The sequence below is a fragment of the Ischnura elegans genome, chromosome 13 (assembly GCF_921293095.1).
Source record: "Ischnura elegans chromosome 13, ioIscEleg1.1, whole genome shotgun sequence".
Lineage (NCBI taxonomy): Eukaryota > Metazoa > Arthropoda > Insecta > Odonata > Coenagrionidae > Ischnura > Ischnura elegans.
Window position 1 is genome coordinate 13,246,058 of NC_060258.1, and position 23,594 is coordinate 13,269,651.

Here is a 23,594-nt window from a genome sequence, read left to right on the forward strand (position 1 = left end):
TCCTCTTAGAATCGTGTTCGTCTGAGATTCGTGCAAATACGGTACCCTGTAGAGGTGTAAGTCAGTTGGTGCCTCAAGGGTTCTAGGGATAGCCAGACCACAGATTTGCCGTCGAGTTGATGTCCCTTTGCAGGGATGACTTTTTTGGACCAGATCGGAACATGAATTTGATTGAACGATTGAATGAATTTGTTTACGCCTCCTTCCCTTCGTACGTTTCTTCTGTGTCATTGCTAGCTTCGTTAACATTTGCTCCTAGCATATCTTTCTGTTTTTTCCGGTCTTATATTCATCACTTTCATTTCTGTAACGTCAGAAGAGGACCTTCCATTTCAATCCAATAAGTTCTCTCACACATGCTCGTAGCTCAGTTCAAAGCCTTTCTCCACGTCCGTTGGATGGAAAAGGAATAGTCATTGTTTGTTTTCCATTGATAAAAGGACAAATGTTAAGAAATGTGAGAGCATGATTGAATTTTGATACCAAAAATTTTATTTTTTGGCCTTTTTCTCATTTTAAGAAATTCACAAGAGTTTATGCTTCAACATTAAATTCTGTGAGCCATTTTCTGGGTGTTTTGGAGGGGGTGACCTATCACCAGCACGCCATAGGTACCTGCAATCCTAGATGAAGATGCCATTTCCTGGATAAGAGAACATTTCAGAGATCGCGAGCAGAGATTAGTATTAGACAATGCACTGTACTTTAGGAATGTAGTTTACCTAATTCAATGCAAACACTGTCCCTCCTTTTACATAGGCAAATCCTCAACTCCCCTTAACCTTAGAATCAATAACCACAGGGCATCATGCACTTCCTCTGACTTTGCGTCCTTCCCGGTGGCAAAACATGCGGCCACTCATCAGCGTCAATTCAATGATTGCTACAATGTATCAGTTTTAGCCTCCCTTCCCCCCACAGACCACCCACTCAAACTTAATTCCCTTGAATTAACTTACATAATTTAAAGCATTTCTTCCTCCCGGCCTAAATATCAACCGATAATCCCTTAATTGCCTCAGCTCACTCTTCCCCCCCCCCTCTTTGGATCCTACCTCCCCTCTATTTCCCCTTCCCTCTGCTATCCTTTACCTACATTCTTGTACCTAACTCCGAGGAAGGTGGTAATGCCACTGAAAATTCAGCTAGTTTTGTGAGTTTTTTATCTTTGTGTGTTCTTATGTGTCTTATTACCCATCCTTTGGTTTTTTATGTTATTTACCTTGCCGAGGAACATTTCAAATTCTATATACAATTGAAGTATTCCAAGAAGTTTAAACTCCTTGTTAATGGCTAGGATGGTTTCTTTTAAACATTACAATTTAACTCAATTTTTAAAAAATGTAGTTGAAAACTCCGTTAATCTTTTAATGTTTGTGACTCTACCACATGCATATATTGAACCAGGTACTCACGTGCACGAAATAGATGTGTGACATGGATATGCTTATTGCATGTGCGGAGTATGAAAGCTCTTTCAATTGTTTCGATGTTTTTATTCCAAAAGGTTGTCCTTTTGATGCTGTTCCCAGTTCTCTACCTGCTGGACATAGCGACAGATTGTAATGTGGCCTATCAACACTGCAACCGAGCCAACTACCTTTACTTTGCCCTAACACTCCTGTTTATCTTCGGGCCAGTGCTGGCTGAGATTATCACGAACGTTTTTCGGTAAATATAATCCCTATCCAGTTTTGAGCGGTTTGAAAAATGAAAATTTAAGTAATCGATAAAAATATGGTTCACTATATTATTAAACCTTTCATTCTTATTATAGTTAGCATATAATATTATTTGCTAAATTTAGCGTTTTATACTTATTTTAAGCTGCTATTCTGAATGGAATAGCGTCATGCTATCAGCCGATATCGCAACTGAAGTTGCTATAATATAGCATATTGCAACCCAGATGCAGCACGGTATTCAGAACGGTTGCAATTCGTGTTTTGACTGCACCGGAAGACATAATTCTCAAAATAGCTAAAGCACCGTTGCAATTTGCTATCCTGAACGGCGAATCGCAACCTGTAGGGTTGCAATAATATTTCATGGTCTCTCAGGCCGAGCAATTCTGTATTACAACCCAGAAAACATGCTCATTGCGATGTTGAATTGTTTTTATGAGGTAAAAGTAACCTAATCAAGAATTGAAAAATGGAATAATAGCCAAAAATAAAATGATATCTACTTTATTTTAATTAAATAACCTTAGCATTAGTGTCGAATATTTAATTAGTTGTTTACTAACTTAACTTACTTAACTAACTTAACTAGTTTGGGATATATTTTTCCTACTACCACGAATAGCAATCGATTGAAATACAACGTAATTTGCATTTTCTTGTTTTTTTTTACCATTTTATTAATGGAGTCTTTGTTCTTGCTTAAGTTACTCCTGTTCCTAGTTGATTTCTATTCTTGGTGAATTAGTGTGGGACCAATTTGTCTTAATTGTGGCTCACAAAACCTCCTTCTCTTTTCAGTAAGTTACGTGGTTATATCACAACCTGGACGGGAGTATTCTCTAGGATAGACTCTTGGAAACTGCTACCTAGGTAAGAATACAAGCCTTTTTTACATAATGGTTCTTTTAATGTGTGTCAATTTAGTCATTTACACCATTTGAATAAGTGTCATGGATTTGGGCAACTTTGAAAGTGTGTAATGCGTATGTGATGTAAGAGGCAGGATCCAATGACCGATGTGAGAGATGGTGCGCGTAAGTTGTATCAAAATAAGGTACAGAAATAAATATACAGCGTGGAGCGTGGGACACTGGCTAAATTTTCATGAGTATTCCGACCCAGTTACAATACAGTATTTTGAACGGTGTATTAATGATGGAAATCCTCCGGAAGTCGTAATTCCTAAAATGATCCATAGCACGGGTGCATTTCAGTATTCTCGGCAGAGTATTGCACCCGGTTGGAATTCCACGGTTTCCAAGACTGCGATATCCGTATCATGACCCGCAGCAACAAGTGAATTGCGACGGTAATTAATTTTATAAAGGTTATATTAACCACATAATGAACTTGAAAAATTAAATAACTGCTAGCTATGAAGTGATTGCTAAAAATGAAGTTGCAACGACTAATCATAGTGAATTAATCATAGCAGACGTGGTGATTTTGAACTAGTTAAAGAAATTGTGCAGAGGTAATCTTTCCAGCTTAAAATGTAGAGTTAAAACTTAAAGCTCATCAGCAGTGCATAAGCAACAATAATTAATGCATATAATGACTGCAGTCAGCAAAAAGTTTCCGCAATTCATAAATGTGTGCTAGGGACGTATGATTATTCGAAAATGAGTCGAGTCGAGGAGTTGGTATTCGACACGAGTGTTTCGAGTAGCATTACGAATGTTGAGTTGAGTAGTTTCGGTTGCAGAGCTGTCGAGGCCAGTACGACCAGAAATCTGCCAACAGGAAGCGCTATCATGATTCTCGAGTAACAATGTAATTTTCAAGTCGATAAGTCATTCTAACGCCTTGGCCCGGGATCGTCTTCCTTCCTGGCAGCGTGTTCGGAGTAATCGGAGTGAACCACTGCATCGCTCATACTTTCTTTTGCAATAACTTTGTACCCTAACCCATTTTTCTTTGCTGAAAAGCCGAGAGTATACCTAACAAATTGTTAAGATTTCTGAAATAAAGAGAAATATGTGACTTTTATGAAGTAGCGGACAATGCCTGTTTTTCCCGTTGTTTAATATAATAATAATAATAAATTCGTTTATTTCGTGGGCCTTGTGACCCATGAGAAAATTATTATACAACTTTTACATTCATCAGCATTCATGACTTTACATTCATAAAAGAAAAGAAAAAATGAAAAGAAATAAAAGAGATTCACTCGTTGCGGACAGCCGTTAACTTACAGATAATTCGGCAAAACAAAATTAACGAAAGGAAAAATATCATGCTGCGATATAACAGACTAATTATTATAAGAAATTAAGGCGAACAATTTATTATGACAATTAAGTCACACAAACAATATTTTCAAATAAGATGAATGACAGATTGTTATAACACTCAAATTTAACACAATTTTAAACTCAATTTTCTGCAACAAAATGTTTGAGCCAAGAATATGTTTGAGAAGATTATTGTACAGCTTATATAAGTTCAGCGTGACATTACATTCATAAAGAAAAACAAAAAATGAAAAGAAATACAAAATATTCACTCGTTGCAAACGGCCGTGACTAACTACTACAAGAAATTAAGGCGACAATTTATTATGACAATAGTGTCAGACAAACAGTATTAAAAAAAAAGTAAATAACAAATTAGTACAACACTCTAATTTGACACAATTTTAAACTCAATTTTCTGCAATTTTTTAGTCACAATCTTTTAGCCTTTTTGAGTACTGCGTACGTTCGATACTAATTTTCTTTTCATTCATTTCCTGCGATGTTTTTTCTAGAAATAAAAAAAAACTATAGTGGAACCTCGTTAAAGCGAGTACGGGCTATAGCGACACCCCCGCTATTACGAGAGATAGCCGATGCACTGTCAATTGACCCTATGCTAAGGGTGTTAAAAATTTCGTTTTTACGAGGCCCTTTTGGTGTTGGCTCTCGCTATAGCGAGGGTTTCACACCCGGAAAAACTTACATCAAGGCTCCTAAATCTCAGTAATTGCTAGCGATCTGTTAGAAATGAAGGTTTTAATTGAGTGCTCAGTCTCAAATTCATGTGGTAAACTGTCGTTCGATAAATTAATAGTTAATTTTTTTTGAAAATATTGTGGTATTAGCGTTCCCGATCCTCTTTTATTCCTCGGGCGGCAGAAAGTTGTCGTCAGCAAATCCGCACTTCCACGAGTTGCATGAGTAGAAAGCATTTGATGGCAGACAACGTGACAAAAAAAATGTGTCTAAGCGAGAAAATAAAAATAAAGGAGTAATATGAGAGAATTAATCTGTCGCCGCGCCACTACTGTTCCTGTATAAATGTTCGAAACAGGTATATTGGCCAATATTTGCTCCACCTCCGGTAAAGCGACAATTCGCTATAGCGAGTGTTTATTGGTGCACCGTGGGGTGTCGTTATATCGAGTTTGCACTGTACTTGTTGTTGAGTTACTAAGCTTGATTTAACGACATGAGAAATGTATATTGTTTTACTTTACAAAAGCTAAAACTAAGCTCTATAGATCGTTCACCTCGTCCACTTAAACTCCATGAAGACTGAAAACCCATATCAATCGTTGATATAATTTTTGACACGTATTCCCAATGCTCCCGAATCTTGCCCTTGCGGATAGAAAGTATGCACTTGTGCTGCAATAGGGTGGTTTCCTTTTATTTTTTTATTGCCTTAATCGAAAGATTATTACTCCTGGAGTACGTATTTCACGCTTTTAGATTTTTAAATGACGATAACCATTTTTCGCGATAAAATGAAGAGTGAAAATTTTCAAGCGCGCGAAAACGCGACGCTTAAGTATGAATGTCGGGAAATCTCTCGGTGTGACGTATTTCTGGTCCCCGCTGCCGCCCTGTGAGGTGACCTTGAGGCGAGGCTTAGCGCTGGTACGACGCAGGCTGCTAGCAGGTAGCTGAATGCCCAGCTGGATGGTAGCACTTGGCTTAAAAAAGGTTTATTAATACCTTATCAAACGAAGAAAACTTTCCGACCTTAGCCAGTTTTAATAGGTGATTATTAAGACATGTTTCCCTGAGCTCTGCGCCTCATGCATCCATTGGTAACCTCAGACGATGTATAACTCCTATCCTCTCGTGTAGAAACTAGGTCCCTGTGACGTCATGCAGAGTGGAATCGCATGGGTGCCAATCTGGCCTTTTTCAAATGAGGATAAAATTCGACCCTTGCCATTCGTCTAAACCGGTATTTCAAAAACCAAATAATTTGTGTATTATGAATACACTAATGGTGGGTAACGAATCGCAATCAAAGCCTTTCGTTTTCTTTGATGAAGGAAACTACCCTATTGCCTTGCCTTGAATTTTACTTGCCTTTACTGCCGGCAGAAATTTGCCATGAAAGGCAATTTTCAGCAGGTAGTAACGTGGGGACGTCAAAACCTGCGGAAAAAAGTAGGGAAATTGTTTTTCCCGCGTGAGAATTGAAAGGATTAAATATTACGTGATTCATTTCTAACGGTTAAAATTATTTCAGTTGTGCCTATGGAACTCTTTAAGATGAATTCATTTTCATTTATCTCCTGATTCTGGCACAATTACCCTCTAAATTCCTCATTATCCTTTCCGTTTTACATCAAGCTAAGCATTTAGAATAAAAAACTCATAATGGTACTGGAAAAATGAGAATATATTAGAGCGTGCATGGTTGCATTGCCTGGGGGTCTGTGCTCGAAACACTCGACTTATCCGAGCGCTCGGCAACGAAGCGAGTGGTGATGTCGAGTGGTATCCCGAGTCGAGCGGAGATCGGTATGCTTGAGACGAAGTCGGCCGAATGCGACATAGGTCGCTCGAGTGACACGAAGGGTGAGTGGCAACGTCGCAGAAACGAGCGCTCGAGAAGTAAACAACAGCTAATTTCAAATAGCAACAGCAAATTTCTGTGACAAATGAGACTCCGAAAACGCCATAGAATACTCGGCAGCCCGGGAAGAAGTTAAAAAGAGTTGATCACAGTTTTGTAAGATATTTACGATGTTTAATTACGCTGCGGACTCCATTTCTTACTCCAGTTGGTGCGATGTGGTTCGTGTTCGGAGATTTTTCTGTTTTTCTATCGGATTTTTTATAGCCTAAGTAAATAAGCGTTTATATTTAAGGGTTCAACAGTCGCCGATGGAAGAATATCGCTAACTTTTGGTGCCCAATATATCGGAATATTAGAGTATAACTGTCTTGAATAGGATTTTGTGTGCTACGTACTTGTTTACCTACGTCTGTAATGATTATACTCTTGTGATTAGTAGTGACAAAATTATTTTTATTAGTATTGTAACAATGTACGTTCATCTTCAGCCACGGCTTGTTTACATCATTTGCCTCATTGTTCGCCGTCAGTCCACGACTTCCAAAAGGGTAATTATTTAATTAGGAAACCTTTTTGTCGCTTGCAATCACATTTTGGGCCATTTAAAATACATTCGTTGACGAAAGCATAAATTACGCGGATGTCATAGAAGGAATCATCGCTAGTGTTGTGATTGTGAACTCGTGTGACATACTTTACGGTTTATAATATCAATTTCTTGTGCGATGTTCATGGAAGTGCTAATGTTTGTATTTTGTTACCATTTGCATGTTATTTCAAACAACTTAGCCTTGATATAACTCGGGATAAATATACCGAATCAGAGTAAATTTGTGATATACCGCTGAAGGAATGAAGGTTTACCAGTGTTGAAATGAAATGTGTGTAGTTTTATGATGAATAATTCATTAAATGTTTCCTTGTTTCGAGCAGTCATTCTGTTTATTTGCCTCTTTCTTCGTTGGAATACACGCTACGTACTCAATGGTTTTATAATTAGGAAACCTATTTTTAAGTCCCGTAAGGTGTTTGGTTAGTATGATGAAGTAAATTCAGCATTGCTTGAAACGAAATTCGTAAGCACCGGTAGCAGCGTCAATGAGTGTGACGATATTTGTGATGCCATTTGCATTCATTTGAAATGTGGTAGCAAGATGAATTTTCAATTGCAGCGGTGCTTTTTGTGCCCATGAACGAATGCTCGCAAGGGTATTTACGAAGGTAGGAGAGTTACTTTCATTAGATTTTCTTTTTTCTGTTTTCTTGACCTCTTGTTACTTTCATTATAAATCCCATTCTCTGCTGCTCACGAAGGGTATTGAAGTTAAGTAGAAAGTGATCAAAATGTCCATGAACATATTTCAATAATAGTGCATCAATCCCACTTAGCATCCCATTCGCTTCTGTTGAAAATTTAATTATGTTATAATTTGATTTCGGAACCAAACTTCAATAGTCAACCAAAGATACCTATCGCCTCTTGTAATAGGTAATTTAAAAGCGAAGCAATACGTTACATTCGTACAAATGACGGAATATAGATAATGTACAATACCTAAAACTATTGGAACGCATATCGTAATTGGCAAAGTTAATTACTGCTCCCACTACGTAAGTTTTACGTTTCATGTATTTACTCAATCATTTTAACTATAAAGAACATACAACTAGAGCGCTCCAAAGTCTCTAGCAGCTTTGATTATAATTTAAAATCGTCAGCATGGGCCGAAAAGTGCTAAAATGGTTTTTTATCGTCATCAAGATTTCGTGAAAATACTCCTTAAAGGCATTAATTTATAGACCTTCGCTTCGCTGAATGAAATTCCCTCTTTCCTTTACTGTAATTGAATTAACATAAACTATTTTTCCATTTAAATTTAATCACTAAACTCTGCCATAGAAATGCCATAAATCGTAGACTCAGGTTGAAAGTGACCCACCGGAACCAACATTACATTGAGTGTTTTCGTGTCAGCATCTCAAGATACATACATAAAGATAAATATATATTAAAATCAACCCTAGAATAGTCCACCATCAATAATCAATACATGAATCGGACCCTTAAATGCGCGTTTATGGCATGAGTCACTTCGGTAATGCATCTACCAGCCGTAGATTGGTACATAGCAGTGTACTTATCCTGTCCAACGAATGACTGGTGAGGTCCTCCTGTATAAAAGCGAAGCACCGTGAGAACCTTAGGCGTTAAAATGTTAGAATGAATGTCGAATTATGTAGACCAAAATTCAGAAATAGTGTTTTATCAATTAAATTCCTTGCAGGAGAACAAAATATCACATAAAATTCATAGCTAATGGCATGTAGACAATCCTCTACAATGTTTTACGAGCACTCCTTTAGTTTCATGCGTCATTGCCAAAATTTTGGCGATTCCCGCAAAATCCTCGTAAGCCATCGATGAAGTCCGCTGTAAGTTATTTGTTCAAACGCACAAATTTCTTGTGTTCTAATAGAAATTTATTTTTCTAAAACGGAATTCTAAACTCGTGGAATCCTAAGCATCTAATTTTGCCTCCTCTAGCATTCCAATTGCGAGCACATGCGGCAACTATGCATTCATTATGATGAGCACTAATCACTCTGCTTGCACTCGAGGGGTAAGTCGAGGGGTCTCGACCACTCGACTGTCCGCGCTCGGCTGGAGTCGCGCACGAGACAGTCGTATTCGTCTCCAAGGAGCTCGAGCATACCAAATGGCCAGAGCGCTCGGCTCCGTACCACGTGACTCGCACACGACAATGAAGTCGTGCACGACTAAAATTTCGAGCATAGCCCCCCTGGTCCAGAAATTACCATGCTCGACTCGATACTCGGGAGTAGTTTTCAACTCGACTGGTGATCAAAAAGTGGTACTCACACATCCCTAATACTTACTACCTATAATTTTATTGTTATATTTTAATTTTGACGAAAAGAGCCTCAGTGTAGCCTTTCAAGTCCGTTCATGAATTATTCCAATCTTCGTTTACTCACTGACACAGCTTCTCGCAAAAAAATTGTAGCTATAAATGAAAACTAAAAATACCAAATATTTCATCAGTTGTTGAAGTGGACTGTAAATAATATGCAAACTTTGAGTCGAAATTCTTTTCTGCAAAATTCTTTCTCTACAAAACTGTAATTTATTAAAGTTTAACGCGAGTATTTGCCTCATTGTATGCTTGCTTGAGAACAAAGGAAAAGTCCTAATATTAATTCAGTTTCCCAACATATATATCCTCCACAGAAGATTAATGCAATATCCATGAACAACATTATGCAATACTCACCATGCGGACTTCCATACAATCACAACCCCTACGCTAATAGTTTTTGAAAAAATTATGGTTCAGTTTATGGGCTCAGATGAGGGTCTATTAAAATTTTTATTGAGTATAAGTAACTATAACCTATAACTGTAGGTCACAAGGTAAATGGGATGGCTGCCGGTCATTTTGGTGTAGTTTTCAAAATACGATTGTAAATCGTTATAATTAAATAAGCGAGTAATATAGAGGGATTTTTTATCTGCTTAAACAATTTGAATCATCGTCAGGTATTTCTATCTGGAAAATTTCCCATTGCACAAAACGCCGTCGTGGAAGCGAGTAGAGGAAAAGACAGATTAGAGGAAAGAGGAGGGTGGAGAGGGGGAACAATGGAGGCTGGGAGAGTAAAAGTTCTGAGCGCTGCGGTTTAATGGGAGAGGAATGGAAGATGGAATACGTCGGCCACCATTTAATCGTATATTTTAAATAGTGTAGCATCTTCTTTTGCCTATTTATAGAAGATATTTTGGTCCTGTTTAGAATGGAATTGATTTGAGTAAAAGCTAGTGACAAGCACTCAGACTAACTGATGTTATGATAAATTTGCTGTAAGTGTACTAATATTTATCTTTCTTTTGCATTCAGAGCATTGAGGAGCGTGATGTTTGCCATCAATTCGAGGAGAAAATTTGACCATGACCTTCACGTGTTCTACGAAGAGCTGAATAGAGCACGTGGAGGTCATTACAAGGAATTGGCGGAGAAGCTAAGGTAAATACTATAGTCGTTGGCATACTTCATGTTAAATTTTAATGGTGGAAATATGTATCGCTATTTAATGTGGTTATTCAATAGGCTATTGAATAATTATTTGAATTAATTAATTTAGGAAAGCTTTATCTTCTATAACTTAATGGTAAAATTGCAAAATTTAATCAGATGAGTAAATTTGAAGTAATGAGTAATTTTGTAGCCAATGGTTTAAGGAATTGAATGGACATCCAGGGGTTCGACTGTTACAATAATAACTATTTAAATGCTCCATTCTCATGAGTCCACATTGGAACTTATTGGCAGAGAATGTCAGACGCATTGATAAAATACCGTATTGGCACGAATCTAAGACGAGGTTTTTTTCCCTCCTGACTCCTGCAGAAAAGAGGGTTTGTCTTACAATCGGAAGCAAATTCTCGATGTCAATCGGGTTGCATAATTTGCGTCAAAAAATTTATGGGTACCTGAGTTTGCCTTCTGATAGCTATACAGCAAAAAACCAACGTCAAAAATAGCTGTGAAGTAATTTAGCTTAATTAATTATTCGTTCAAGTAAAAAAAACATTTTCCATTTTAAGGCAGCAGGCAAAGATTCGGTGCGTGCCGATAAGTCGCCGTGTGCACTTTTGCCGTATCCGCGAGATCGCCTGCATTAGCCTGGGTTCGACTCCATTCAAGTCCAACCTTGATCAACTCACAAAATGTTCGTGTGATTGGTTACAGTTTACCTAAATTGTAACGTTAAAGCCTCAATGCCGTTGCGGAATAAACTGCTACAAAGTCGTTGCATTTTTCTCAGAGCAACGGAAAGAAGGCTACATGATTTTATTCTGATTAGAGAGATTGTTTCACTTGTGTTCCCGTGCCTTTCAGAGCGTTACGATTGCAGAGAAAAGAAGTCATTACACTGCCCCTTTCATGTTGTTTCTGGTACCAAATAAAGTTCCATGTAGACTGATCGTTTGAAGATCGCGGTCCCGACGTATAATTTTCCCGCATCCATCGTTTTGCGAAAATGAGACTAAATAAATGCAATGTGTCATTTGTGGATAATAAAAACAGGCTCATAGTTTGAATCTTCCCCAGGAAATGGAACTACCATAGAGATAAGATCGGTGCCATGGGAGAGCAGCATTAGTGCATTTCCCAAGATCCATTATCCCCCTTCATTCAGCACTCGCCTCCCCTTTCTGGCACTTTCCTCTTCCCCAAAATCAAACAAAAGGTCCCAGCTCGCACAGGGATTGTATTACAAAGACCTTAAGTAGCTTCGAAAAAAGTATCAAGTTACACGAGTAATATAGAAACGTACGTATTTCACGCCCTCCCCCTTTTCTCATCCACTGACCTTTTACTGCCTACCTGCTTCGAAGTTCCCAGTTTCTGGTGGTTAACTGCTGCATGAATCACCTATTAGCCCCAGAGGTGTCTAACAATGAATTTCAGCAATTGGTATAACCACAGAGTAAGTATAGACTTACTCTATGGTATAACACATTTATTAGATTGAAATGTTTGTTATGTGCACGTAATTCAAAAAGGAAGACAAAACACGACATATTTCTAACGTTATTTGAGCATTTTTTAGCAATGCACTAGATGGAAAAATACGATAGCGAAACATGATATCCTCGTAGCTGAGCTTCTCGGCAGTTAATGCGGAATTTTTTTCCTAAAACAGAATAGTTACTGACGAAGATCAAAGATTAGAAAACTAATTAGAAAAGAATGGGTACCTTCAGGAAAAAAAATTCATGTCGCAGTCATATGGTCATGCTTCACCCTTGGCAGTATGCTCTGTGCATGCCGTACGTGATAGTATCAGTTCCGAACTTCACTTCGTACGAGTGGTTCCCTACTTTCCCGGGTGGCTTGACTTCAAACCACCGAGCGTTTTCCGTGTGTTTCATAAAGTCAGGTTTCATTTTCACCAGTTTAATTATATTCGTCTTCGGACCATGGTCCTGCCGAAGAAACTTAGTCAAATAAACAATTATTGGACCTAAGTGTCTTGATATAGTACTAGTACTCGCGTAATTAGCCAAAATCTTGTTTGAGTCCTATACTGACTATCATAATCACGCGCAAAAAAAAATCCTGCGTTTCCTGGGACATTTGCAACCTAGCCAAAGATTCCCGCATTCACCGTTCATTGGCATCGTTATTAGGAAAAAATTTTTTCCCTATTGGAGTTTCTAAAAGGGTCTAAAGGAGTCTTAGAATCGTGTTCGTCTTAGATTCGGTACAAAATTTTAAAATTAGTATTAGAAGTTAGTGTGTCATTATTTATGTCACATCAAGTTAAGCCTATAAAAATGTTGCATTTGAGCTTATGTTAATTTTGGTAATGGAACCAATTTGCTCATTGATATAAATAACTAACTATGGGTTGGCCCCTAGTAGAGATGAAGTGATGTTCGAATAATTAAGAGGCTAAAGGGACCTGATAGATTGTTTCTCTGTATACAGTGGATTGACAAAAAAAATTCACGTTAATTCTCTCTCATACCTTTGCTATTTCAAAATTCCGTAGATACCCACTTAACGATGAGTTCGAAAAACGATCTTAGCTAATAATTCACTTGCTTACGTGTCACTAAGTTTCACCTTAAATTTCCAGTTCGTTCAAAATCGATGAATCCCCTTCACGGAAATTTTCCCACTAATTTCACCATTTTCCGTGTATTGATGCTTTCTGTGAGCACCACCATTGACGTAGAGCTTCTGCTATCTCCGGGAAAAAGTTCCCTACCGAGAGGCTATTGCCATCATGTTCTAAAAACTGGCCTTTAGGCTGACAAGTAGGTTGAAGGTGTTGCAGTATTGCTGACAGGATACTATTGTCCACCAGTGACAAAAGGAGTACTGGTCGATTGAAACATTTGCTTAGCTTTTGACTCGAAAATAAATTTTTTCTACTCATTGCCGACTTAAATCGAAACTTAATGGTCATACGTGGTGCAAGGACTCCATACTATCAATAAAAGACACTTCTTTATTTCCACAAAATAGAAAATTTCTATTTTATGACCGGTTTCAGCTACTACACCATTATTATCAAATACAGAGAATATAAAACATATGTTGGGGACAGGTTAATGTACACTACGTTTGTTGATGGAGTGGAGTTGGTACCGAGCTGGGATTGGTAATTCCTGCAGAGGAAGGGGGTTGAAAGAAAGTTTGTCAAGAGTAGTACCTTAACGGCCACTATTGGCACATGACGTCACAGCATCACGTACCTTAAATATCTTCCACATTTGAATAGATACATTTTTCAAATAAACGGCATAGATGTTAGCATTTTATTATCCTTCGAATACAACCACCTATTCAGCGTCCATAGTAAGGGTACAAGGGTATCTTATTTGTAGAGTTAGCATTTTCACAGTTACTGCAAAAAATGTTCATCATTCAACGTTAGACAAAGAATCACTGATTATTTTTTATGAATTCAACACGTAAGTCTCCAAAAGTGCATGCCAAAGCTGGTACATGACGCCACAAGGAAGATTACATGGTTAACAAGGTTTTTGGTTTGTAGCTATCTTTCGAAATTCTAAGGCAACCAAACGTCCTTCCTTTCCCAGTAAAATGGATTATTTCTGGTTCAAAACTGCTTTGGTACATTTCCAAAAGGTGCCGGGCGAAAGCTGACGTATCATTCTTGTTCTTCCAGCATGCTTCGTGTTCCTTCATCCTTGTCTTGAAGTTTTGTCCCATTTGGCCGATATAACATGAATCACATTTGTTACGCTTTAATTTAGAGATACAGTAGAACCTTGGTTATATGACCCTCAGTTATACGATGACCTCACTTATACGCCGATTTTTTTTGGTCCGGTGAATAACCCCATGTGAACCCATATATTTCCAGCCTCAGTTATGAAACTCTTCACTTATACGACAACCTCGGTTACGAAACGTATTTTTCCAGTCCAATGAGATAAAATACCTCACTTATACGACTTGTCAGAGAACTGCTCTACGAGAAGTTTGCGGTAGGCGCGCCGATTTTAGTCATAGGAGCGGGGGTAGGATGCACTCATTACATAGATATGTCAATGAAGAATAATTAATTTTAATAATGAGCGATGCTGTTCATTAGATGCTAATTATAACTGCAGTGGATGATCGTTAATCAGGAATATCTATCTCTAACGGAAGATTGTCTAGAAATTTCCAAGGTTATGCTTCCTGTCGCCCCAGCGAAATAACACCTAAATGAGCCGTTAAAAATCCTCGCGTACCAAAATTTTGGCTTCCAAGGTCATCCAAAAAAGATTATCATATTTGTAGTATGGACGTAAGTCGATGGTGATTCAACACGATGGCAAAAACAGCATGCGTGGTCTCATACCGCGGGCTAATCCCTCATCCGCGGGATGAATTGAGGTGGAGGAAAGTTGCTTACGCGGCGTGCAGATCAAAACTGACCCAACTTGTATCTGTGGATTTGAATGAAATATAGTTTGACCTTGACTGCCTGGTGGCAAGCGTTTATTTTTTAACTGAACGAGAGTTAGTACGAATGCCCTCGGAGAATAACTCGCGTCGTTAGTAGTAACGTAATCATTAACGTCAAATTCAAAACGCGAGAGATGAGGCAGTTCCTTTCAACTCAGGAATGACTTATAACCATTATATCGAAGTACAAAAACAGTCTTGGTGTTGTTTCCAGATATGGGGAAGCAAAATATTACGTGGAGATGGATCACACGGCTTGCGAGTCGAAGTTCCCGGCGCTGAATTCGCGGAAGAATGCCGGCAGAGAAGCTATACCCGGTAGATTCAATCTATTATTGCTAAAATGTCATGGAAAAATTCTTTTTTAGTGCGTAAACATTATTGAGAGGGGAGATTTTTCCGGGCTCTTAATCTATTTTTGTCCATTCATCACTGACAGCAGTTGCGCGATTATTTCAAATGCTCACTTAAAAGTTTTCTAAGCACCGGAAAAGTGAACTTAGTCACAGAATATCCCGGGTACCAGTGGCGTAACTAGGAATATGCTTTGGGGGTAACGGTAGTACCTGGGGGGCGGCTTCACCCCCCCCTCCCATACAAGGCAACGGGGATTCCCGTGCAATAAAAAAAATGGCATGCCTGTAAATATGTTCTACATAATTTTTGCACATAAAATTTAACTTAAAGTAGATGCAGTTGCTGTTTATCAAAGCTAGACTTGTGTTTTAATTATTTTTAAATTTCTCTGAGGCTTTGGAGAGGGATCTATCCCCTCATCCCCCAACCATAATTACGCCACTGCCAGGTGCTCCATATTATCTATTGCATGGTATTTGGAGGGAGAAAACCAACAGCTGGGATCATTTTCACCATGAGGTAAGAGAGAGAGTATAGAAACCCTGTGTTGGAATTAGCCAAGTTGTAACGATTGGCTTAACCAGGGCTTAATGTCGCATCTGCCGGACAGTGTGTTGCACTGGAAGTTCCGTCCACACTACTCTCAAGCAGGGATAGAGCCATCTCTGAAAACTTTCTGCCTCTGCCATTAACCCGGGTCCATAGGGTGTGAAGCCTTTGTCATGCATTAGTGAAATTTTGCTCCCTAATTACGGGGTTAATTTGGATGACTTTCCTCAGGTATTTCATTTCTTCAATCTCCAATCTGGGGTTTGCCTATAGGTGGTAAAATGAATTTCCTGAAAACTGCTTTTAATGAGTCAACGTTTTTAAAAAATTAGCTTCTCTGTGAACATTTAATCCGAATGCCATCATTCCGAATTCTCTCCAGTATGATAGCCTTGCAGCTTAGTACCAGAAATACTAGGCGTTCAACCGTGGGTAATGTTGTTCAGGAATGTAAAATTATGTTTCTCTTAAAGTAACACATCATCTGGGGTGTTACTTTTGAGAAAATAGGATCATTAGGCTTCAATTTCTTGCCTCCAAATAAGTGATTGCATCCTGGAAACAAACCAGCCCCTATAGGAAAGGATTTCATGCTAAATACGGAAAAACCTCACATATGAAACTTCCTCACTTATGAAACTTTTTTTGGTTTTCCACTGAAAGTTTCATATGTGAGGTTCTACTGTACCTGATTTTAACTTGGGTTCAATCACATCTTTTGCATTATTTAACAATCTTCCCAAGGTGTTTTTATTCTACAAAGAAGCGTTTTATTTCTATTTAGGGATTTCTTTAGATACAAAATTGAATAAAAGGCCGATATAATGGTATTATTTATCTACATTTTGTTGAAGTGCTGGGTTCGACTGGTAGTAAGGGACTTGACTTGGAGTAAAAAAAATTACTGAGGGTGGGCATGAGACCTGAATATAAATTTTTTACGGAATAACAGTTTTTCTTGACTCTCTTTTTCAGTTGGAGTAAAATATCGTTGATTAACGTGCATTCCTTCGCTGCGATGGTATACAACGAACAGTGGCAGCTCAAGTGGAAGATGCACGAGGTGATGAATGAGTCGGCGCCGCAGCTTCTCCTCCAATTAGTCATCGCCATCGCCCAATTAGGCAACGGCGAGACGGTCGGTGAGTGTATGTGCATATATGATCAGGGTTCGCTCTGGTCGATGGAATAGGAAGAAACTCTCCTGAAAGCCTTAACACGCGGAGAACGGAGAATGGAAAGTTAGATATGGAAATGGAATGGCTACGTAATACTTACTCTTTCTGCTTCTTCAAACTCTGCCAACTGTAAATGAGAAATGCAAAACTGTATGATTATGCGGGCATAATTGGTCGGCTGCAATTGAGTCATTTCTCATTACACGCCTCTGACGGAGGTGTGGGCAAAGAGATTGAAGTTAGTAGGGTCGAATTGGTCACCCTTGGTAAAAGCAAGTCAGTCGACAAAGCACTGAGGTCACAATGACAATCGCAGATACTGTTCATTCACAGAATCGGAACACGATCAGTGTATTGTTGGTATACCCATTCTGAGGTGCATAAATAAAGTATGCCAGACAATATTTGCAATTTTCAGCTTGACATCGATCATTCATTAATTGCCTCGTCACATTGAAAGCAAATTTTCAGGAAATATAACGTTAGTAATTCCAATAACAAACTCTTTTCCGTTTTAAAAGTGGGCTGTTTGCTGTTTAAAACTATTAACCTTTTCTGGAAGACAATATTTTTACTTGAAGACGAACTGTCAATCAAGGGAGTTCATAGGAAGCACACACTATCATTTTAACAACTTTTTCTAAAACTGATTAACTGAATTGAAGCTTTTATCCTTGGTTGCGTTGAGAAGGGAATCTTGGATTCCGAAACCGGTATGCTTATCCCGTCCAGGTGGCAGTTCCATCGCTCATTATCGAGCTAATTCTCCTGGAGTACAACCCACGGGGTAAGTGTTGTGTGTGTGATTGATTGTGTGAGTGTGTGTTTCTTAACTTAAGCAGTCTTAGCGAGGCCCCAAAAAACCCTCGTGAAGGTTCCTTCGTAGTTAAGCGAGTGATTGGATTCAACGTAGGCAGCCTTAGCGAGGTCCCTCAAATTCCCTCGCGAAGGTTTCTACACTGTTGATCGTGTGTTAGTGAAGGGTTACCAGATGAGAGGCTGGGATTGTTCACTGCTGTGAATATTCTCATTACAGCATACCACACAGTTTTGTTTTATACCTGTGACGAGGTCCCTTGTTACGGCCATTGGAGTGTTTTTATTCCCTAGTTAACCCTGGAAAGTAAGGAACCACTCGTACGAGGTGATGTTCGGAACTGATGCTATCGCGTATGGCTTATGCAGAGCATACTGCAGAGGGCGAAGCATGACCATATGACAGTGCCATGAAATATTTTGTCTTAAAGATACCTTTTCTTTTCTAATTAGAGTTGTGCCAGAAGGGTAAATGAATTCGAATTGCTAGCCGGGAGAAACCAAATATCCTGAGAAAATATCCCTTTGTTTGTGACTGTGACAATATAGATTCATAGCATAACTCATAAATTGTAACTTGATGTATGCTTCGGAGGGGGAGGGGAGTGCTGAATGGAGGGGGATAACGGATCTTGGGAAATGCGCTAATGCTACTTTCCCATGGCACTGAGCTTCGCCCTACGGTGGTTCCCTCTCCTGGGCCAGATTCAAAATGCGTGCCTTTTGTTATCAGCCATAAATGACACAAAGTCATTTCGTCTCATTTTCATCAAATGATGGATGTGGGAATAATTTTTCGTCGGGACCTTGATCTTCAAACGATCAATGCGGGAAAACGATACTTCGGGGAACGATAGATGCGGTAAAAAAATTACACTGTCTATGTGGAATTTTATTTGGGACCAGAAATGGCGAACGATGAATGCGGGAAAATGATCAATGAGGGAATGATAGATTGGGGTTCCACTGAATAACTTTTCCTTTGAAAGCGGCTGTAAAATGACTTCTTTTCTCTGCCATCGTAATACTCTGAGAGGCATGGAGCTACAACTGAATTGAATTACACAGAGGCAAATCATGTTGCCTTCTTATCCTTGCTCTGAGAAAAATTAAACAACTTTATAGCAGTTTATTTCACGATGGCGTTGAGGCTTTAAAGTTACAATTTATGTAAATTGTAACCAATCACAAGAACATTTTGTGAGTTGATCAAGCTTTAACTTGAATGGAGCCGAACCCAGGGTAAAGAAGGTGATCTCACGGACACGGCAGAAGTGCACCCGGCGACTGATCGGCACGCGCCGAATCTTTCCCTGCTGCCCAAAAATGGAATTTCTTTTACTTGAACACAAAATTAAATGTGCTAAATTGCTGTTAAGCTATTTTTGACGTTGATTTTTCGTTGTATAGCTATCAGGTGGCAAACTCTGGTAACCTTCATTTTTTTTCCGAAGTAAATTATGCAACCCGATTGACGTTGAGAATTTTGCATCCAATTGTAAGACGAACCTCCCGGAGTTTGGAAGGAAAAAAACCTCGTCTTAGATTCATGCAAATACGGTAATTTTGTTTTTATTAGCGTAGGATAGTTGAATTGGTGCTCATTTTAACGTAGGGGTGCCGCATTATTCCTTAGTTCTGCGTGTGCGAGTGAGTGAATCTCCTGATTTCCCTTGATCCCGTGCCTGCCTGTTCGTTGTGATGAGTGTAAACCTTACCTACCCAACTGCATATATCAACTTATGCTGTTCCCTTTTGTGTTATTTATTTCATGACTAGTTGAACGTTATTTTTATTGTGTGTAGTTGTGCCGTTTTTCTACCCTGGTGATCCGGTTGTTGAATAGAATGTATATTTTGCTGTTTAAGAGTAAATTATTTTATAGGAATAGTATATTCAATATTATATAAATAATTTTGCAATTGTATCCTCTTTCTTTAATAGCAGGTGTCATACCGTAACTTATCATTACACCGTTTTGGATAATTAACTTACTACATTGCATGGTAAACTTTGTGTTGTCTACAGATAGTTATAAAAAAAGCCTGTCTCAGTACTCAAAAAGAAAGTACAAAATAAACAGGCATTTTCAAAGCAAATGTAATACACATTGCCCAATACTCAGCACTAAAAGCAGCACCATATATGAATGGAATGAAATGCATCAGCGTCCCCCAGCTCTCGAACATGTAGGGCTGTATCCTCAGACGAACCTAGCTATCGGTCCCTTCTTGACCAGAAGTCCCTACGTGCGTTTCTAAGTCAACCCTCCATAATTATTGGCTCCCAATGGGGTATTTTAATCCCATGAGAACAATTCAGGGACGTGATGAGCTTTGAAGACCAAAATCCTTGCAGATACCCACAGAAATACCCATGCTACGCTAGCAAGAGTCTTTGCAAACGACTTGTATCAGTTCATTCAATCTGTGGGGAATGGGGGATGTCTTCAACCTGATTTTATCTTTAAAACTGTAAATAAAAGGACTTAAAATATGTGCGTACATTTTGTTTTTAATTCTGGGTCACATAATGGGTTTTATTAAGCTTTGAACAATGCGATTTATGTTTTCATAACCTGTTTCTCGACGTGATTAATTTGTTGCCGATTAGGCGCTGTTTCCCGGCATATGTGCTTTCCTTATTGGCAGGGTATGTGACTTGCAACATTAGTGTGGGTGATACGATCGTATTAGTAACATTTTTAAATCTATCGGGCATAAATGCCTAGGGTGAAGATGACTTTTACGCTGTTATACAATGTTGTTAATGTGTGACTTTTTTGTCGTTTCCAGGGCCCGTGACCATCACAGGAATCGTGGTATCGCTTGTATCTTTTTCTTGGACCCTCCATTTGTTCCACTACTCAGATCACTACGACGGCCTCGAGAACAACTTCAAGCTGTTACACAGAGCCTCTGACTTTGTGGCTCACTTCTTAATCGTGGGTAAGCACTGTCTTTTACACATTTTACATTATATTTTACTTATTATTTTCTGAATGAGCTCCCAATTTTACCACATTATACTATACTCACTTTCTTGTTTGTCCTTACGGGAAATACCATTGAAACTCAAACTTGGACCAATTCTTGATTAACTAAACAGCTCAAAATTTCCTTCCAAAAAAGACAATTTTTCTTCTCGATAAATTTTAGTTTCCCTTACTCTTTTTGTTTTCTGTGGTAACTCAACGAAAATATTTCGTTTGCGCATGAAGAAACGTGCTCTTGTAGGGACATATACATGAAAATTGATCATTCTGTTTCGTTTAGTGCCGGCTTTAATGATTATTTCGTGTGCACGTACTACGTACTTGCCCCGGTTTTCAGTTGGTTTCTTTTTTACGTATTGTAAAGCCTTCACTGCAATGAGTTACGGTGGCCTAGTGGAGTAAATGAGCGCCTGAGATTGTGATGTGTGCCGGATTGAATCCCCAATGTAGAATTTAATGGCCATTTTTTTCAGGTCCTCCACTCGTTTTGTGTTTCTTTATACATTTAAAACCATTTTAAATTTCCTGAAACAGCATCACATACTTTTCATTATTGTAAGGCGCCATATATTAGTTAAGATAAGGGCTAGTGTGACCTTATCCTTTTTAAGAATGGCTACATTTAAAAGGAAGGTATTCGAAAAAGAGTGTCAGCCGGTGGTAAAGAGCGGATTAAAACCCGGTGTTAGCTTTATTGAATAGTCCAAAGATTGGATCAAGGAGTCACATATTTGGTTTCATTAGCAGAAATATATTATTCTTTTTCGATTAATATTGATAATAATTATTTGTCATAATTCATTTACTTCGCACTATCCTCGGTTGTTTCGATTGTGCTATCAGATTTGAAAATTTATATTCACCTTTATGGAATTTGCGCATTTTGCGATCATCACTATTGGTTAACCTCCCTTTTTGTGCGTCATTATGCGATGTCTTATTTGAGTAAAATAGCATAATAGCCGTCATTATCATCACATATTACTTCACTAGAGTTTCATGCTAAATGCATTCTATGGTTTTCAATTAATGCAACGATCCAACTTATCCTTACGGGAAAAACACTCAAGGTTCCCACTCAACCGTGAATTAGCCGTGAATTTTGTCTACCGTGAAAAAACCTGGAAAAAGGCGTGAATTTCACCATGAAACCTTAAAAATATCTCAATCTTGATAATAACACTACGACTGACTGATCAAATTCTATGTGTTAATCATGTTTCATGGTGAGGCTCGTGCAGAATCTTAGTCTATGCATTTCTCTACACACGAATATTCGAAGTGTAGTAATTGGTCCGTACTATATGACAACACATTGACAGATATTTTCCATTTTAATGACGGAAGTCTGTTATTTTGTCTAAACGTTTCAATTTATAGTGATGGCTTGGGATTGACTTGTATTCGAAAAAGGACGAATGAAATAACTTGAATTTCTAATGGACCCAGTTTCCATAGGGTGGTTTCCTACTATTTTTTTATTACCTAAATCGAAAGATTATTACTCCTGGAGTACGTATTTCATGCTTTTAGATTTTTATGTGACGATATCTATTTTTCGCGATTAAATGAAAAGTGAAAATTTTCAAGCACGCGAAAACGCGATGGATAAGTATGAATGCCGGAAAAACTCCCGTGTGATGTCGTTCTGGTTCCCACTGCCGCAAGTGAGGTGATCTTGGGACGAGGCTCTGAGCGCTGATACGACGCAAGATGCTAGCAGGTAGCAGAGTACCATGCTAGCTGGTAGCGCTTGGCTTAAATATGTATTATTAATACCTGTATTAAACAAGGAAAACTTTCCAACGTTAGCCAGTTTTAATAGGTGATTATTAAGAGACGTTTCCCTGAGCTCTGTGCCTCATGCATGAATTGGTAACCTCAGATGATGTAAAACTCCTATTTACTCGTATAGCAACTAGGTCCTTGTGACCTCACGTGGAGTGGCATCAAATGGGCACCAATATGGCGTTTTTCAAATGAGGATAAAAATTGACCCTTGACATTCGTCGAAACCCAGTCTTTCTAAAACGAAATAATTTGTATATTATGAATACACTAATGGTGGTTAACGAATCGCAATCAATGCCTTTCGTTTTCTTTGATGAAGGAAACTATCCTATTTCAGTGATAGCTTGGGATGGACTTGTATTCAAAAAAGGACGAATGAAATAATTTGCATTTCTAATGGACCCACAATGAACCATTTACGAAAATTATCTGATTTGTAACTCGAAGTTTGGTTCCCACACAAAATTAGGGCACATGGCATATGCTTCAAAATATGAGTTTGCCATTGGAATTTTACTGAAGGAAACATTTCTACGGCAAATAGGCTTTCAATTTATGGCAATAGCTCTCAATAGACTAAGCTCACCTCGTTTTAATTTATGTGAATTATATGGTAAAAGTGAAAATGATGTGTTTCTGCAGCTATTTATTTTGTCTATTTATATTTAAAACCAAGTGCATTATACGGTGGAACCCTGATCTATCATTCCCGCATTCATCGTTCTCCGTTCCTGGTCCCAAATGAAGTTCCATAAAGGCAGTGTAATTTTTTCCCGCATGTGTCGTTCTCCGAAGTATCGTTTTCCCGCATTAATCGTTTGAGGATCGTGGTCTCGTCGTATAATTTTCCCGCATCCATCGTTTGACGAAAATGAGACAAACTGTTCACAGGGTGTTGTTTGTGGCTAAT

General features: G+C 38.5%; 1 protein-coding gene across 1 annotated transcript in view; it reads left to right on the plus strand.

Annotated features, from left to right (window-relative positions):
• Nucleotides 1–23,594, plus strand: part of LOC124170029 — a 513,527-nt gene that overhangs the window by 476,866 nt on the left and 13,067 nt on the right. The window contains exons 14-18 of the mRNA XM_046548714.1: nt 1,508–1,671; nt 2,484–2,555; nt 10,403–10,528; nt 16,880–17,046; nt 20,694–20,846. Of these exons, the coding sequence (XP_046404670.1) occupies nt 1,508–1,671; nt 2,484–2,555; nt 10,403–10,528; nt 16,880–17,046; nt 20,694–20,846 (682 nt within the window). The remainder of the gene's footprint in view (nt 1–1,507; nt 1,672–2,483; nt 2,556–10,402; nt 10,529–16,879; nt 17,047–20,693; nt 20,847–23,594) is intronic.